The 20,016-nt window shown below is 41.7% G+C and overlaps 1 protein-coding gene across 5 annotated transcripts in view; it reads right to left on the bottom strand.

Moving 5' to 3' along the window:
- Positions 1-2,571: 2,571 nt before the first annotated feature.
- The window catches only part of FAM78B (family with sequence similarity 78 member B), an 81,855-nt gene continuing 64,410 nt past the window's right edge, over positions 2,572-20,016 (bottom strand). Inside the window, exons 2-5 of one of the 5 annotated variants that reach the window (XR_012804113.1) lie at positions 16,957-17,498; positions 10,797-11,058; positions 4,324-4,418; positions 2,572-3,046 (exon numbers count right to left, since the gene is read on the bottom strand). Coding sequence is in view for 2 of the 5 variants with exons in the window: in XM_075616790.1 (XP_075472905.1) it covers positions 16,976-17,498 (523 nt within the window). In the remaining 3 variants the exon portion in view is untranslated. The other 4 variants (XR_012804114.1, XR_012804112.1, XM_075616790.1 and 1 more) reach the window with 4 other exon arrangements.

The raw sequence follows: 20,016 nt of genomic DNA, 5'->3' as shown, positions 1-20,016 counted from the left end.
TCAGTGATGCTGCCGCCCCTTAGGTTCTGCCTTACAAAGCTCTCAGTGATGCTGCCGCCCCTTAGGTTCTGCCTTACAAAGCTCTCAGTGATGCTGCCGCCCCTTAGGTTCTGCCTTACAAAGCTCTCAGTGATGCTGCCGCCCCTTACATCTCATCCCCAAATGGTAAAAAAAAAAAAAAACCCTGCCGTGAATGACCCCCTCTGTTCTGCCCATGACATTCACCTGCTTTATTGCCTCCTCTCACTCACGCCTACAGGACTCCCCTCGTGCTGCACCCTCTCTATGGAATTCCCTCCCGCTTACTATGAGGCTCTCCCCAGCTGACAGACAATTAAAAACTCCCTGAGAACTCATCTTTGCAAGGAAGCTTATCTGACGTACCCCTAACATTCCCCACCTTCCCCCAACCCTAACCCTAACATCCACACTCCCAAACCTTAATGGGATCAGCTGTGCGGCTGGACCACACCCCATCCTGAGTTACACTCCGTCCCACATTGAGCAGCCCCTTTACCTTTTGTTTCAACATTGTCCCTCACTCCTTCTAGATTGTAAACATCTCACAAGCAGGCCCCTCATTACCTTCTGTATCTGTTTGCGCTTATCCTATTTGGCGTGGCATTCTGTTTATGTAATGGATGTCACTCTGTACCCCATTGTACTGCGCTGCAGAATATGTTGGCGCTTTAAAAATAATTGATAATAATAATAATACAATTAGGTGATTGATGGTTTTGCAAAAAATAATTTTGAAGATTTGAATTTGACACTCTGGCTTTATCAGTAAGATGTAACCCACAATGAATTGGAAATGATCATTTTTTCCAAAATATATTGGTTAATCTACAGAAAAATGGGATATCTAGTTAAATAATTCCACTAATGTGTTTTTTTTATTTTTACCATGAACGATGTTTTGTGATTCCTAATCCCCCAGAAAATAACATCATGGCATTAATGGAACTCACTCCAAATAACCTCGTCACACAATGTACTGCTAAACCAACTCCAGACCAAGCACAGTAGCACGCACCCACTTAAATAGGCTCCTACCTGATCCATTCTAATATAGAAAGCACTATCTCACTGCCCATACATATTATCTGCATAACATCATAAATTACTGGCGAAAATACATACTGCTTTGCAAGTGCAGGTGTGTGTATAGATATAGATATATACAGTAGATGCATTTCCCTGATGAATGGGCCATGTGTTGGCTCCGAATCTTTGGACTTTTTGATTATGTATTGAATATATTTTCTGCATTTACTCCTAGTGCTGTGCTATATATATATATATATATATATATATATATATATATAAATAATCTCATAAGGCAAAGCTGAGCCCACAAATGATATTAATAATGTAAGTGTAATAAAAACAAATTCCATTAATAGCATAATAAATCCTCACAAAATATTAATAGGATAATATATGGCTGAAATCCCACATATTACCGTAATAGGATGAGATCAGGCTGAACCCATACTACACAACCTATTAGGATAATGTAGGACTAAATACTCTAATAGGATAGAAGACGTGAGCACTGGGATTCATTCAACTAATTGTAAGGGCAGCACTGTATTTAGAATAGCAGTTTGATCCAATGTTAGAGAGAATGTATTTACAAGGTGTTTCCACATAAGCATGCCGTTCTTTTTACATAAGGTCCTCTGCTCATTTGGCAGGCGGAAGTCTATGACTGTGGGCAGAAGCAGGTTCAACCTCTGTGGTCTATAAATCCCCGTCCCCTTCAAGGACACCTTGACTGTCTAAGAAAGATCAAACCATCATCCTTCTCCGACACGTATCCGAAGGAAGCTGCGTTCACTTCCCAGTGGGCCTGAAGCGGGGTGCTTTAAAGGTTTTAAAATATATCTCTGGCACATATCTCTGGTAGGATGGACCATCAAATTATTGCTGGTCTTATTGAAATCGATTCCTGCTTCAATAAAGTTATCTCAGTATATGCAAATAAATTAAATTCACTTCTCCTACTATCCACATACTGTAGTCAGAAATTGCATTATCTGCACTTGCAACTGAGTGTTGTTAAAACCTGTCAAAAATACAACCAAATAGTTGGGGAGAACAGCATTCGTGTATAAAGACTCAGGGTCTGTAGAATCCTTGTAGAAGCTCAAAGTTTTAGGCGAGCAGTGGATGTCCAATAATGTGGGAGAGTAGAAAAGAAAAACCAATGGCGCAATATCGTCACACTAGGTATGTGAAACAAAAATAGACTGATCAGAAGACCAGCAGCCCCTGACAAAAACTAAAACTCACCAGCAAAAAATGATTAAAAAAACAACTTTTATTGGACTACATAAAACGGTAACTGATCCACAGACAAAGAAGAAAGCTCCTCCCACGCATTTCAAGCACAACTGCTCTTTCTCAAGGAGTAGGCAGTTGTTGCTTGAAACGCGTGGGAGGTTTCTTCTTTGTCTGTGGATCAGTATCCGTTTTATGAAGTCCAATAAAAGTATTTTTTTAATCATTTTTTGCTGGTGAGTTTTAGTTTCTGTCCGGGGCGGCTGGTCTTCTGATCATTCTATTTTTGTTATGCTTCACCAATCGGAGAGACGCCATGGAGGGACGCTGAACACCTAGTTGGGTGCACCGCGAAGCCTGGAGGCAAGGGGAACGGTATTAATCGTGAGTATATGGCATACTCCATACCGGATAGCTTTAGGAACAGGGTATTCATTGCAGCTGCAGCAGATTTGCTGTGGATGATTCTCTCCACTGGTTTGACTGTCGGACAGTGCGGGTCTGCCCCCGATTCCACCCCTATACTTACCTCTGTACTAGGTATGTTATAACTCCGTATATGCTCCTTTTATTATTCACATTATCATGGATTAGGCATTGCTTGCTGTTTGCTGTCAGTGTGCCCTTTAGAGCTCATAGACGTATTTTTTGTTTCTCCACCAGGTATGTGGTCTGCGAAGTCCAGTTTACTCACATGTAGTTGGATTAAATGAGCATGTCCCATACTGTGGCAAACTGTGGGTCAATCTGTAAACTGCAACTGATCTCAGGGGAAAGCAGAGAAAAACACAATAGTGCAGATAGTATAAACAAATGTTATCTGGACAAATTTAAATATGCGCATTCACATATAAAAAAACTTTTAAAGCATTGCGGAGAAAATCTCCAAAGTAACAGCCTCTCCGCGATCTCACCGCCTCCACTATCTTTCGGCGTCTCGCGTGACCGCGATCAGCACTTCCGGTTGTCCAGGAAACACAGACGCGTCTCCGCAGTTCTCCCTGCCAACCGGGAACTCAGCATGTTTCGCTGAGGCACTCGGCTTCCTCAGAACAATCTTCATTTTTGGTATTAGAGAAAAACTCTAAGAACATTCATTTCATTCATCCCTTTAGGATGAATGCAATCCATGTCATATATTCAAGCAAGAGAGACCGTCTGGTAACTCCAGGTATACACACCAATTAGCTTGATAAGCCTGGGTATTGATGAATAAGTGGAGCATATAGAACCAAGCCTGATGGAGATATGGGTGTAGTACTGTGTGCAGTCCCGTCCCAGTGTAGGGTGATTGGCTGCAGTTGCTCAGCAAAACGGATGGAGTGAGTACTCACGATAGCCCGTCCCCTCTTCTCCTGGCTGGATGTTCACTTCCAACAGTGAGTGACGTCCTTCTGTTGCGCGGCCACAATCCGGATGTACCGGATCTTTCTTCTTCATGTCATATATTCATTTACATTGCTTTTCTAGGAGCAATGTTTCCCTGGCTCCTCCTCTATTCAGAGGGGATACCCAGCCAATGAGTTGAAATCTTAGTTGGCTGATGTTACTGTAATGTCTCATTTTGCCAAAATGCTCAGTAACCGGAGAAGGGATGAACGAAATCAATGATCTTAGAGTTTTCCTCTAATAATAAAAACTAAAATAGTGTGAGTAACCTTACCTACAAAATATTGAAGTTTTCCACTAGAACTCCTGCTATTTTAGATACAAATTAACACAAGTGCTAATCTTTATTTGATTTATTCACTTTGGTTCCCTTTCTTGTATTGGTGTTTTCATTTAGTTAAGCTGCTTTCTGTATAGAGAAACTGCACAGATAGGGTTTGCATTACAGCTTTTCCTTGCGTTCCAGCAGCACCTCGGCTGGGACGTTTAACGTCACACGGTGACGGTGCCCTGAAGACTTGGCCGACTCAGAACAAGGATGCAGCCAGAGCAGAAGAAGACTCGGATGACATCACTTCCTGGGTGTAACTTAGACATCCGCGTGTGTACTTAAAACGAAACTGATACACTATTTCTCAGACCTCTTACCTGAAGAAAGTCCGTTTGTGGCCTGAAACGTTGTATTTTGCATTGTTCCCTGAAATAAATGGCGTTTTCAGAAGGAAGCTTTTGACCATGTTGTTCTATTCAGAAATAGAAATGCAATAGTGTGTCTGATAATGACAAAATACATTTTGCTCAAACACCACACAATATACTTTTCTAGAAACACCATCTCATTGTCATTGTAGGGTGTACCCTATTCTATTATAGATGCATTGAAATGGCCAGGTAACAGGGACAATATGTAATCATTGGGTGTTATGTATTTGAGCACTGTAGATTTGTCTCTGTTCTTCAGCTTCTTGAAAACTGGACAGTTTAAAAAGAAAAGTCGAAGGGGCTGATTCTATGGGCTACGTACACTACAGGGTGCTACACCTTAGCATGCCCTAACTCCCATTCAAGTGACTGGGTGTTAACGTGTGCTAAAGCTTAGCACCCTTAGTGCATATGGACCTATATCTGCTAAAGTGGATGATCAGGCCATTTTCGGACGGAATTCCTCATTGACGTCAATGGGATTTTTTGGCTGAAAACTGCCGATCGTCTGTTTTGGCTGATCTAGAATAATGCCCAGAGTCGCCAAGTCAAGGTGCCGTGTAGCTGTTTCCCTATGCTGGAGAAGATTTGAGTCCCATTCATTTGCATGGAGCCAAACGTTTCCTTAGTGCAGGAGGAGATTTTCACAGCACAAAGAATAATGACCTAAACTTCACAGGGATGACGAGCAAATTTCTTACATGTACCAATAAGAGGAGCTTGGAATCTATTCTGTATCATTCCATGTAGACAATAAGTGTGTCTAAATAAGCATATACCTCCTCTGATTAAGTGACGTGTAGATAGTTGCTCTTACATGCATTTTGCCCAATGGGTTCATAAAACTAAGTTTTAATTCCAAAGGCTATTATTCAGTGTACTGTGAAACAGCTTCCCTGTGTTGGACTAGATTTTAGTATCATTCATTTGAATATAGTTGATCGCTTCTCACAATGGGAAGCAGCTTCACAGAATATTGAATACAATTTTGGGCCAGAAACATCAAATCTCATTAATAACTTTATTTATATAGCGCTTTTCTCCCAATGGGACTCAAAGCGCTTCACAGTTACAAAAAGAGAAGAAAACATTTGAAGGTTTATAAAAGAGACCAAACACAAGGAAAGACACAATACAGGATGGGACGGTACTGTAGCTATTAAATGCCGGACAGGTTTGTGGTTCATTAATTAAATGCCTGGGTAAACAGGTAGGCCTTGGATTTCAGTCCTTGGAGGTTGAAATCTCTGTACTTTGGGCAGAGCCTGCCCTGCTTGGGACTGGATAGCAGTCAGCACACTGTAAATACAGGGCTTTTTTCTTTTCTTCTCCTTTGTATATGGCTGGTAATAGCCTAATACCATAGTGTTGGCAGGATAAATAGCCATACATTGAATACTTGATGTGGAAATGATGAAGCGGTAAGTCGGGAGGAAGCTACGCACACATTCTCTTATTCTAATTGAACAATGTTTTCGGCTAAAACAAAGAATATATAAAATGCGATGAATAAGTTCTGTTTTTTTTTTTTTTTTTTAGTATTATCTGTCTTCCATCATTGATGCTGAATCTCAAGGAGATGAAAAGGAAAATATTCACTACATGAATTATTCATGGGGTTCACAAATTATTATTCCACTTTCAAGTCCTTGTTATGAATTCATATATATATGCGTGTGAATAAATATATATATTTTGTGTTATTCTTTTTTTTGAACCTATATTTTTTTACAAAATGTAGATATAAACATGATTTCATGGCTGGGATAGCACAACACGCATTTTACTCTATATATTTTGATATGATGGGAGTTATTTATCAGTTAGAAAAGCTCCTTGCATGAGGTTTGCATTTTAAACGTCTCTTTGCTTCAGAAGTGTATGTACTGTATATTTGTTCGAGGTAGAGATGCCTTAATATTGGTGTGTTTGTGTTAGATGCATTCTCTGTCTCAGAAGTGTGTGTGGTAATGGTAAAAATTGGGCAAACTTATCCCATTTCAGATCGCAATATTTTTGCGCCAATTTCCAACACAATTTTACCATTCTGACTTGAAATTCGACTAAAATGTCAAACATTCACCTTTTTCCTTCGAATTTTCATTACAAATTTGGCAAAAACTGCACTTTTCGTCTAGTTTTTTTTCTCGAAAGTTGCATTAAATATACCAAGGTCACATGTCCAATGTGATCGAGCACATTTATTTTCGCAAACTTCGTCACAAAAAAAGTTTGCAAGAAACAGTGAATTTCGCTGCGCTCGTGAACTTTTGAGAAACGTTTGCCAATGTCTAGTGGTTGGAATTCCCTGTGGAATGTATGTGTGTTGGTGACTAGCCTCCGAAATGTCTGTCTGTACAGGTTTATGGGCCCTGCGTTCTGAGCATGGGTTTGATATGAGATCCCTGTCTGTGTGCATTTGATTTTGGAGAACTCAGCGGAATCATGATCAAAGAAGCATCAAAGTGTGTTAGTGCATATTAAGTAAAGATGAACACATCCCCCTTCATCAGAAATGATGTACACTGCCTTATCAAAAAGTGTAAACATTTATAGTTCAGACCAACCCCAAGGATGAAGATGCCACAACCCAGCTGGACATGGAAATACAGCGGTGGTGCCAAAGTATGTGTCAAAATACACAAAGAAACGATTATTTTCATCTACAACAAGATGAAAATCTCAGGGAGAGCTTTAAAGAGAACCCCTAATTCACATCTACAAGCATTAAGACCTTGTATGTGCATTATGAAAGGTACGGTAATCAGATGAGGTGTTACACATCCTCACCTAGATTACAAAATGAAGTTGAAGGCATTTGTAACCGGTGATTCAAACGTTGTTTTGGCGAACTCTGTGTTGGACAGATCTCCAGGCAATTTAAGAGATGGCTTAGTGAATAGACGAGTGATATAGGGTTTAAAGACCACAAACTCCCCTGTAGCAAGACAATTTTTGGAGCATGGTCACAACACTTGTCAGTTACTGTTCCCAACTATTACAACAGGTACAGAGAGCTAAGAGAGGAAAGAATAGGTTTGAGGTTCATTATGCAGAAGAAGGCATGGTGGATATGGAAAATGGGCACAGTTCACCAAGAGGGATGGATATGATACTTGGCTTAAACTGTTTCTTTATCATCTTTATACAGCAGAAGTAGATATGGAGGACAAACTCTCCTTTATAGAATTCAAACCAGGAAGGAATAAAGTCACTCTCTTGTTCAGCCCATGATCAGCGGTATAAAAGACTAAGCTGCTGACGATGCCCTGAATAGGCAAATGTTCTACCTACACCATAGAATAAGAGCATGGTACATGTTACCTTGCATTCTGCACCACACGTCCGGGTATCCAGTATTCATTTGAATATTCTAGAAATAATGTTGTGCCCTGTGATTTCCAGTGATACACATTCTTTTTTAAATATTTTGACTCGCTTCCAACTTGAGTCAGGATTCACTAAGCTCCCATAGGGGTAGTGATCCCACATTAACTGTCAGTGAGTTGAATGGCAGTTAGCACAGGATCTAGCTGCGGTACCCTGAGCTTGGTGAATATCTTCCTAGGTGTATTGAACGTTCACTCACTTGGACCTTACATTTGCAAGAAAGCATTTAAGTAGATATGGTACCTGAAATACCTTAGCCTTTATAAAGATAAACATCTAAGGGGTTTTCTATCATATGAATACAAATAGGGAAAAAAGCAGAGCACTACCCATGCATAGGCTTGAAAAAAAGATATAGAAAGATGCGTTCCCAAGGTATAAAAAAATAATTTAATGGATCATCATATATAACATAGGCAGGTAGCCCACACCTACGCATTTCACACCGAGGCGCTTTATCAAGGAGTGTTAGCATCTCAGCAAAAAACTCACTAGGCTCCAATTGCATAGAGAATATTTACAGTTAAAGTTTCCAGATATCTTCCAGCCAATATATAGGTCTTTGTAGTCAATCTAACCAAAGGTGGCTATATATATATGCATACATACATACATACATACATACAAGGGTATAGATGAGCACTCACAATGTCAAGATGCTCTTGTCCGGAGGTCAGACAACATAAGAGAAATGGCAAGCCCTCAAAGGACTTAGATGAAGTGTATTTTATTTCCAAGGCGCAACCACGGCAACTTAGTAAACATAGAAAGGATGTTGATCCAGGGAGTAATCTGATTGCCGTTATTTGGAGTCAGGAAGGAATTAATTTTTCCCTTTATGAGACATCATTGGATAATGTTTCGCTGGGGTTTTTTTGTTCGCTTTCCGTCCCTGATCAAAATACTGTAAATAAAAATATAGTATATAAGTAACTGTCGTATAAATTTAGCACAGGTTGAACTTGATGGACATACGTCTTTTTTCAACCTCATCTACTATGTAACGTTTATGCTTTTACTGAAAGTGTTGTAAGGCTGTTGAGCAAAAACATAGGAAACCTGTTTTTTTTTTAGAGATGAATACTGTTATCTCTTGTTATATTTTGTTAATTCTTTTTGTTTATGTATTTTGACACATACATTGGCAGTGTAGCTGTATTTTTGTGTCACACTGTGTTGTGGCTTCTTCATCCTCATGGGTGAGTCTGTACTATAAATGTTCACATTTGGTGACATTATACAAAGGTCCTGATGAAGAGCGATACCCTGAAAATGTTGATACTTGTATGTCACTGCAGCTCTTTTTGGGAACATTATTTGTGTGTGCATTGAATCATTTATGATGGATGATTGAGATAATAGAATATATCCACAACCACAGTAGCACCGCAAGACTACTTTTTTTTTTAATATACAATGTTATTTGGACAGTGCATAAAAAAAAACCAAGAAAAGTACCCCGATAAGGGGGATCACACCTCTGCTCCGCCTCAACTGCCATTGATGTGAATAGCGGTTAGAGCGAGAACCTGGAGCAATAACACGTGTTTAGTGAATCTCCCCGAGTGTACTGATCACACTACATTATTTGTGTTTTTTATGAAGTTTCATTTTCTGAGGTTTTATGTGCATTTGTACTAAATCATTTCCTTGCCTTTGAAGCTTGCATTAGTGTTCCAGAGAATATGAGGTGTGTGTACGACTCCTTGTCTTTTAGCTATTCGGAAATGATCTCTTGGCAAATCTTACAGAAAGATCCTGCTACTAAGACATGTGACGGAATTTGTGTGTATTTCCACGAGTAATTATGTATTTATCACTATATATGAATGTATGGTACATATATGTGTCAGTGGTCGAAGTGTGAAGGTAGAACCAAACCTCACGTCAGTGGCCCCGAGCCGCACAATGTTCTCCCACCCAACTTTCTATTCAAATTAGGTGCATTCACCTAAGAGCAAACGCATTGGTTATCTGAAAAACCTGGTGTGGCTGATGGTCTCTGAAGAGAGATTTGGCAACCACTGTACTAGGGAGTATTTTATTTATAAAAATGTTTTACCAGGAAGTAATACATTGAGGTTACCTCTCGTTTTCAAGTATGTCCTGGGCATAGACTTATAAAAAATACATGGTTGCATTAAAACAACAGGGTTATTCAGTGAATTCACAGACATTTCATGCACAGAAAGAGTTGGAAAATTGGGTACAGGGGATAAAGGGCTTATGTGTAGGAGTATGGAGTACCACTACGGTTTTCATTACAACCCCAGAGTACCACTATTGTTTTTTATTGCCTGACTAATAGTTCTACTTTCTATTTAAATAAAACATGGATTTATTTTAGAAAGCCCCTCTCCCTCTCTGCTTTCTAAGCATACATATTGTCTGACACACTGTGTCTGTAAATATTCCTATGTGCAACGTACCGCGCATTAGGCCTCGGATATGGTGCCGCCGACCGTGCGCTGAGCAAACAGACAGCCTTAAGGCAGTGTTCGCGTCTATACGCGGCGTGCGGGCGAAAGTGGGAGGGTGCGCGCGTTGCGCAAGAAATCAGTTGAAACTGATTTGTTGGCGCGACAGGCCGGTCATGTTGTGAGCAGTTCGCCCAATGAGGGTGAACCAGCTCCATGATGTCACTGGCCCGCCGATAGACACGCCCATGGACGGCACGCTTACCATGGTCAGAGAAAGCATTCGCTTTCCCTCAGCCTCCGCACGGGAGAAGGCACCATGACCGCAGCCTTATACTGTAATTGTGAAGCGCTTTCAGTCCCATTGGGAGAAAAGCACTATGTGAAATAAAGTGATTGTTATTATAAAGCTAATATATTTTTGCATTCTTTCTAAACTATGGCAGAATAGCTTTTCACCATTGTTCAATACATTTAGAAATGTTTAAGCCAGACACAATACCACAACTTTTTAAAGCCACTTTGACCACTTATAGGTGTGTGTCTGTGCATAAATATGTAGAGGTTTAATTCTTATAAGAGAAATGCCTTGTGTCCCTTTAATAGGCTCACCTGCTCTCTCACAACAGCAGTCCTGCTGGATACGTCAAATTGATTTCATTCCACATGATGTCTTCCTGCAGCAAAGATCAACCACCAGTCTATCCTTATACCTGTAGGCTGGCCACATGGTTCCAAATGAGAAACATAGGGTGTTCCAGTCCTCATTCCTATCTCCTGATATGTCGGTGTGACTGAGTTGCATTGGACACTTTTAGAAAGCAAGTACCTAGAAACTTCATTTATTTATCCGCATCTGGAAACACATCACACACTGAAAATAAAAAGCAGCCAGTCACAAATATTTTTTTTTACAATCATTTCTGTATTGAACAATGAAATCATGGGGAACGGAAAAAAAACTAAATCCGTAGTTTATGCGAATTGTTTTCGGAATATCTGAAGGTGTTGGATTAATGACCCCGAGAGCCTATTTTACAAATACATTTTACATTTAGTGGGTTTTTTCCCCCCATCCCTTTCAATGCTGGGAAGGGTTACAGCTTATTTTGTTGCTGACCTCTTCAGCACTCAAGGGGTTAATAAGGCACTCTGCATAGTGTCATTAAGTCGCAGTTCCCTGAAGTACTTGGCCTGGAGCAGAGACCTTAGACTCTTACCAGCACAACGAATCCCTCCCACATTGAAATAGAAAATCTAGGGCTTTATTTACTAAAATATGCTAGAAGTTTTAGCACATGCTACTCCAAGGAATGAATGCATGTTAAACTGTTAAGCACAGTTTAGTTAATGAGACCCACATTCTGAACCAATCCCGTACCAATAATGCTCAATTGAACACTCAATTCAAACACACCAAATACCCATCTACATACAAAATAGGACCAATAAAGGCAATTGTAGTAGACGTTTCGACACACACACTGCTCTGAGGACGCTCTTTGTGGATAGAGCAGGGTACATTCACCTCTGTACTGCCCTGAGAGTAGAACAACCCATACCATGCTATCAATACCATCCAATATTCAATATCATAAAATACCCCCTGCCAATCTAGGTATATTTCAGACTCTGCCTTGAAGCCACATGAAAGAGTAAGTTTCTCAATGAAGCCTGAATTAATGACTCCGCAAGGCATCTAGGTTAATAGTAGATTGCTTTCCCATATCCCCCAACCCAACTCCCAAATAAATACATAAATAAATACACACAAAGAGTTGCAGGCATTGCATCCTTATTCATATCAGTTGTTTGGGTAGGTAGATTGCTGTTAGTTTAATTAAATACGACACGGTAAGACTTATTCCTGAAGACTAGAGTTAAAATAACTGGAAAATTCATGTTCTGCATCTTCGTGATCATAAACATTAGTGATTCTCAACATTTCACCCCTGAAGGCTATAGCTAAATCTCAATGTCATCAGTATCTTCACCGGTCCCCCGACTTAGGTAATTGGAAGGATAACTTATAAATAAATAATTCTTACTTTATTTTCTTACTGGCTTGTAAACCTATATTTATCTCTTTCTAGCTCTACTATTGTTCTGTCTCCCTTCCTTCTACCATCTCCTCCCCTGTATTTTTGGACCACACGTCCTTTCTATCTCTCACCCCCTACTGACTCATTCAATCCCCAGAAGTCTTTAATTTACAGCTGCACAGTCCTGCTGCTGCCTTGCCTCTAATGAGCATTTTCACATCATAATCGTCATTTGGTGTTGGAATACTCCCAGTTCCTGCTAACTGCTTTCGAGATCTGATTACAGTTTTTTTTTTTTACAGCTTATGTGCCTTAAAACACACTCTACAGGGCAGCCCCTCCATCTGCAGCACTGTTAACATGCTCTTAAGCCCTCTTAACCTCCTTTAAATTGATAAACACCCACACTTAACCCTCCTTCTTTAATCCAAACCAGAAGAGAAAATAAAAAGTGTAACACTTCCAAAAGCCACATTTCTCTTGACGTTCCTTTTTATCTCGGAGTAGGAAAAAAAAAAAAGAGAAAAAAGAATCAATAAATTAAATATGACTAAAAGATCAAAGCATGCAAAGTGTCAGAGAGAAATAATTACACATAAGAATGAAGGGAAGATGTTTTATATTGGTTACAGTGTAACTCTTTTCAGCACCATAAACAGTTCCTTGTGAGTGGAACTAGAATCTGATAACAGGCAATGGGGATCACTGTAGCCCAGTCTCTTCATTATTGTATGCACACTCCAGGAGTTAAGGTACCATCAGATAATAAATCCTGTTTCAGGTTAATTCACTCTTTACAACACTTGAGAGAAGCACTTACAACTCCTCCCTATGTTATAATATCTTGTCTTTCTTTTGTATACTTGAAACTGCAAACCTGCCCAAATCCATTGGACCCGAGTTAATTCTACAATATAGCTTTCTTCAACAAGTATTAACCATTTTTAATTTACAGACATTCCCAAGTAATAAGGAGATTATTATATTTTATATGTAGTAGTTCCTAGCAGCCATTTCAATGCATCTTTGTATTCAAGAGCTTGGTATCTCAGGAATGGTAAATAGCATGAATATATTCTAGTTTGTGGTGCCAGAGAATATCCCCAGCAGCTTTTAAAATGGTAACACAGCATTATTTTGGGGGTTGAGCAGCACTCATCTCTTTACATTTGATATCATTTAGGACCATGTTTGCTAAGTGCCGCTAAGCTGTAAGGAGCCTTTACAAATCATACAAGTGAATGTGCCATACATTGCCTTACACATTAGTAAATATACCCCAGAACGCCTGAAAATGAAGCGCCAAGACACCACCTTTCCTTTACTACCGTTGATGCTGTCCCAGCCTCCATCTCTTTTCTCCTCTCCTAATTTGTGAGTTTTTTTTACACACAGCACTTAGACCTCACATGTATTTGTTTTATGGTTTAATTCAGCTTTTAACCTGTGGGTGCTGCTCTTTTCAATTCAGCCTCAAAGATTTATAGCTAAAATAAATGAGTATTTTCCTTATATTCTGGACATCCCACGGTGGAAGGGTTAAAAGAAGGGGTGTCAAACATTAGGCTCGCGGGCCAGCCTGCCGAACGCCTTTATCTGTCCCGCGTGGGGTTGAATCTTTGCCAGGAGATGAGGGTGAGCCGGTGTGGGGGAGAGGCTTCGACTGCAGCAGGAACTTAGGCTGCGCTTATAGCGCCGGCGACAAATGCATTGCTGCCGCGTGCGCTTATAGTAAGTGCGATGGGACGGCGTGACGGAGCGAGGGCTCGGTCGCGATCGCTGGAAGTCATCTCAATTTGATTTTTCTAACGACCGTAGCCTGACGTCGCTGTCGCATCGCCGGCACTATAAGCGTAGCCTTACTGCAACAATGGTAGTGCGCTGCTAGCCTTCTCGCATTGCTGCTGCTGCTGCCGCCTCAACTGTGTCCCCTCCCCACCCGCTCTGCTCCTGTTTCTCGTCCTCACTGGAACCCACCTCACCTGCTCTGCCTCATCTGGATCAAGCAATCAGCTCTGTGCGACGATTATACCAGCTCGGGCTGGGCGGGCGCGCGATCTTGTGACGGAGGGGGAGCATGTGGGGAGAAGCTGGAGAGGAGGGGAGCAGGTGGGGGAGAAACTGGTGAGGAGGGGAAAAGCTCGAGGGGAGAATATGGGGGAGAAACTGGTGAGGAGGGAACATGTGGTGAGAAGCTGGTGAGGAGGGGAGCATGTGGGGGAGAAGCTGGAGATGAGGGGAGCATGTGGGGAGAAGCTGGTGAGGAGGGGCATGTAGAGGAGCATGTGGGGAAAAGCTTGGCGAGGAGGGGGCATGTAGAGGAGAAGTTAGTGAGGGGAGCATGTGGGGGAGAAACTGGTGAGGAGGGGAGCATGTGGGTGTGAAGCTGGAGAGGAGCATGTGGGGAGAAGCTGTTGAGGAGGGGAGCATGTGGGGGAGAAGCTGGTGAGGAGGGGAGCATGTGGGGGAAATGCTGATGAGGAGGGGAGCATGTGGGGGAGAAGCTGCAGATGAAGGGAGCATGTGGGGGAGAAGTTGGTGAGGAGGAGAGCATGTGGGGTAGAAGCTGGTAAGGAGGAGAGCATGTGGGGGAGAAGCTGGTTAGGAGGGGAGCATGTGGGGGAGAAGCTGAGGAGGCGAGCATGTGGGGAAGAGCTGGTGAGAAGGGAAGCATATGGGGGAGAATCTGGTTAGGAGGGGAAGATGCTGAAGAAAAGGGGAGAATGCGGGGGAGAAACTGGCGTTTATTTCAAAATGTACGGCACGTATGGCCCGAATGAAGTACAATGAAATCTGATCAGGCCCCTCATATGGAGAGAGTTTGACATCCCTGGATTAAAGTATTTGTTTTTTTTAGTGAACAGCATTTGACACTATCTTTGAACCTCTGTTGTGGTTTTCCACAGTGATTGGTTGCTTAAAAAAACAGGAATGCTTCTGTGCCTAATTTAAAGAAAACTTGACATTGATTAAATATTGGGCACAGATCTTTATATTGTAATTCAAATAAAAAATATCACTTGTGAGCACATTCACATGTCTCAAACAGGTCTGCAACCCTGCTTTCCCCCGTTATCTCTTGGCATGCAGTTCTGCCACTGCAGACAGGGATTCTGGGAATTGACATGCAAATGAGCACACATTTGTCTTGTATTATAATCCCCAAAGACTTGTGCAATATTGATGATATAAAATCAGGAAGGCAGAATCCACAGTTAGCAAACGCACTCAATACATAGTGAAGTCAAACCATGTCATTTTAATAGGAGTGATTTTGGTGAATGACCTCATCCATAAGACCAAAATGAAAAGATACCAACGCACATCCCTCTAGACCCCAAACTTTCTTACTAGTTACTTACTACTTACTTACTACAACGTTGCTTAAAAGCCGGCAATACAAATATGAATAAATAGAATCATAATAGACTTGAATAGAATAGAATGAGATAAGAAATTCTTAATTATATTGATCTTGCAGGCGTTTCAGCAGCATTACCTGTAAGAAAGCTGGTAAACTAGAGGGATGTATGTTGGCATTTTTTTTTTTCAAACGTTTGCTCAGTAAAACAGAAAGGGTGAAAATTCTCATAAAATAAATCCCATTTTCTTTACAAAGAAACTGGTACCGTCTATAACCAGAAAATGAGCACTCTGGGTTTGGTTAAAAAAAAATGTAAAAAGTAGTGATACATTGTTACTGCCTAGGATCAGCCTAAGTTGACCACTGGATTTCCTCCGCCGACTGAGATTCTGCTGTCGTGAGGCTGGTATCTAACTTTGCCCATTTAGCAATATTTCTGACCGTTTCTACTTTCTTGAAATTCTCTTTGTGCCACGTAAATTTAGTGGCACACATTCCAGAGCTAGTGAAAATACTTGTATATGGTTTATGCTCTTATCCTTCAAACAGCATCATATGTTCCCGAGGCTACCTTCCAAATAGCTGCCTCCAGACCACTTAGAGGGAGGCATTTAAATGTGGCTGACCATTTATTGCAGGGGTGTTCAGCTTCGACTGAGCCTCTGATTGAGTCACCCGTGCTGAAGTTGAGATATCTTGAAAACCTGACCTGTGGAAGGGGCTTGAGGACTGGATTGGGTACCCCCGATTTATTGTATACTAAGAGTGAAAGTGAATGGACCTACTAGAAGGATTTTATATGATGGTATCCCTACTCTTCCAGTTGCTATTATCCATGTGAAACATCTTAAAAGTAGACCCCCCCCCCATGGTTGTATTCACAATGTGGGCTAATACTGAATACTTTTAGTACCCCACCCCCTTTGACTCCTACTCTTTAGCTCCCCTGGAACCTTCCACATTTGAGTTTAAGCCCACTGTGCATAAGTGCAAACTGATGACCTTGCCATATCTCATCTTTCCCTGACCTGCACCTAGCACAGTGGTGGGTATAAGAAGAGGGTAAAGGAGATTGAAGTCATTTAAGTCTCTGGACATTGAACTGAGGGTCTTCCTAGAGCTTTTACTTCTGTTTGGCAACAGGCACTATGAAATGTTCATGGCAAATGCCATTTGTTTTAGTTGATTGACATCAATATATATAATGTATAAAATGTCTGTACGCCTTCCAAAAGTGCTCGTGGTACAGTAAGTAATCAAAAGTCACCGCAAAGAGTTTCTGTAGCCGTGTAACCCTCTGTGTGGTCTTTGTAAGTTGAAAGCATCTCCAAAAATTGTTCACGTCCTATTGTCACTCAATACATACCCCAAATCCTAGTGTAGGTCTATTTAGGAGGGATCACTATCACTGGTTGTCCACGCTTGGGTCTCCACATTAGAACCTGTGCATCATTAGCATTGGGCTTTACCAGTGCATTGGGTGGCATGGGTTCCATGCGACTTAAAATCCTTGGCTGCTCCTGCTGAGTCCTCCCCGCCAGCTTGGCCCGTTTACCAAGCATCTGGGATGGGTCCACCTCAATATCCACCCTCATCCTCCATTTTATAGTTTGCAGAATGATCTTCTCCTTGGTGGTGGCATTCATAGCTACCAACCAGGTGGTAAAACTTTGGTCTCTCTTGATCCTGGTGAGCAAGGGCACGTTGCTTTCACTGACGGGTACAGCCCACGTCACACTGGGGTAGAAGTTGTCATTCATGCTGACGGAGAATCTGGAGATCTTGTTGGTGGGTCCCATCAAGGTCACAGTTTCAGTGGTGTTCCCATACCATGGGTAGCTCACGCCGTCTGAGTCGCTGATGGCTTTCACCCTCCCTTCCCTCAAATCAGGGAGCTCCCAGCTAGACCTAGCAAAGGAATGGAGAACATGTGGTAATACGGTGAGAAGCATTACACTTATACTCGGCCACATTTTCAAAGAGGTCTAAGACAATATTTGCAATCTTGACCAATTGATAAAAACAGAGTTAGTGTAACTGCTTTTACATGGGTTATATTCACTCATATTTTTCATTCGTTAAGAGAGACTCTGAAAAATAAACCTGCTGACATATAAAGCAGTGCTAAGTATGACTGCACACTTCCAACCATCTAAACCAGGGGTGTGCAAAGTGGGGGGCGTGGCGGCTACAGAGGTCCCGCACTCTCCCCAAGGCACTTAAATGAAGGGCCGGGGGGACCGCGCGAGGCCTCTGCAGCTTCTCCTACCTTATCTTTCGGCAGCGTGTCGCCATCGTAAACCGCATCAAATGACGCTGCAGGGTCACGTGACGTCACATCACCCCGCAACGTCATTTGATGCCGCAGCCTTGCAGGAGGGGGGACGCGAGCCGGGAGGTGAGAAGGCAGGGGGGGCACAGGGTCAAAACTTTACGCACCCCTTATCTAAACCGTCCTCTACTTAGTGAATAGAGAACCATTGCATAACACGCAATATTACCTTCCATCAGCAAGTAACAACCCACAATACTGAGGTGAAACAAAATTTGGTAGCCTATTATTATTTTGTGTGCAGGGTGTGGCAAACCTAGAATATCTAGTGTACCTTCTTCAGGGTTGCTCCCTGAGGGGTAGATCTGCAGAACTCCGTTAATGATGTAACGAGATGGTAACTTCAGTTAACAACACCTTGAGTGCTAACGGGGATCGTCACAGTAACGATGCGGTAAGTGAATAGTAGGATTGGATTTATTCACCTTCCACAACCGTGAGTCTCCACTATGATATTATTGAGGATACAGTCTAGGATATAGGGGGACGAGCACGTCTACAGTTAATGATTTAAGAAGTGAACCAGGTGCCATGTGATGTGAATATGTGCAGCTGATCTGTGAAAGCTCTTCAATAGAGCAGAACCAGCCAGGCACCATCTTTCTAGACATACTGTAACCCCCCAGGCTGATTGTTTGCACGGCTTATAAGTGGAGCTGGCAAGGAAACCTTTCTATGTAAGAAAAACAAAAGAATGGATATGGCTGTTGTGTTTTTTCATATAGACCAACAGTGCCTCAATATCACCCCAGATTTGGGCTGTTTTGGCCTACGATGCGGTAAGTTCAGTTTTCAGCCGTAACGAGCCCTTGCGTTACTATACCGGACATTAGTGCTAACGATATGCAAAAGAGGCGTTCCCTCCAACAACGCACATCCCCAGAGCTCTGTTATCGTTAACGCAGGGATGTGACGTAACGGACGTTAAGTCAGAGCCAGCATCAAGACCCTGAAATAGGTCTGTTACAGGGTATGGCTTAGTGTCAGACCACAGTTGGGTAGGATTTAACTATCGTATTGTTATTTACAGAGTTCTTTTCCTCTCCTGTCTTCCCTTTTTTTTTTAACTTTAATTAAACACCTACTCAGGGTTTCGATGGGAGTAACGTCACCTTAGGGTAAGACAGGCTTAACGCCATGTTATTTGAAGATAACACAAGGCAGTGCTAACTTCACATGGCGTTAACCCTATGCTAATGTGATCACTAACGGCTGCTGGTTTTGCATTTCTTTAACTTTGTGGGTACCCGTTACACTCAGGAAATCCTAACGGACGTTACCTATTTAGGTGAAGTCACGTCAGTAGCCCAGATTTAATCAACCTCTGTGGCTCTATCCTTGAGTGTGGACTAACAGGTACATCAGCATTAATAAAGTGTATAGATATTCGCAGTGCGCAGATGTACTTGTACAGTACAACATTATTTTTCTCAGAGAGGATTAAAAAGGTTTTTGTCGCTAGGAACAGTAAATGATGCTTTAACGTTACTACAATGGCAGTAACCCAGATTTACTAAATGGTGTTACGCGCATCTTAAGAACCATTGATATTTAAGATGTGCAAAGGTTTAGCATTGCTTAGGAAATGTTAGTGCTAGGGGCAGATCCACAAAACTTTAACTTAACCTAACATAACGTTAAGCCTTACTACATATCTTCAAAGGTTAATAGCTTAACGTTATGTCCCGTTTTCTCCCGGAAAGAGCATTGCATTAAATATAATGCCGTTAGTGATAATGAGATGCAAAGGAGGCATTCCCCTTAACTGCGCATATCCACTAAAGTCTGTTAAGGTTAACACATGGACTTAACTAACGTAATGTTACGTCATACCTAAGCAAGGAGGAGGAGATACCTGTGAGCACACCTGAGATACCTGAGAAATATGCTAATTGCAATCATTTAAATAAACGTTGTATATTGAAATGAGCCTATTTCCCATGATCTAGAAGCCACATGATACATCGCCACAGGCCACCTCACCGCCTTCCGCCATCGCCACAGGTCACCTCACTGCCTTCTTCCATCTTTAAATGTCCTCAGCGCCGCTCTGATCTCCCCAGCTGCAGGGCACCTCGCTCTGACACCATTTGT

This window comes from Ascaphus truei, chromosome 10 (genome assembly GCF_040206685.1).
Source record: "Ascaphus truei isolate aAscTru1 chromosome 10, aAscTru1.hap1, whole genome shotgun sequence".
Taxonomy (NCBI): Eukaryota; Metazoa; Chordata; class Amphibia; order Anura; family Ascaphidae; genus Ascaphus; species Ascaphus truei.
This window is presented reverse-complemented; position numbering and strand designations above follow the sequence as displayed.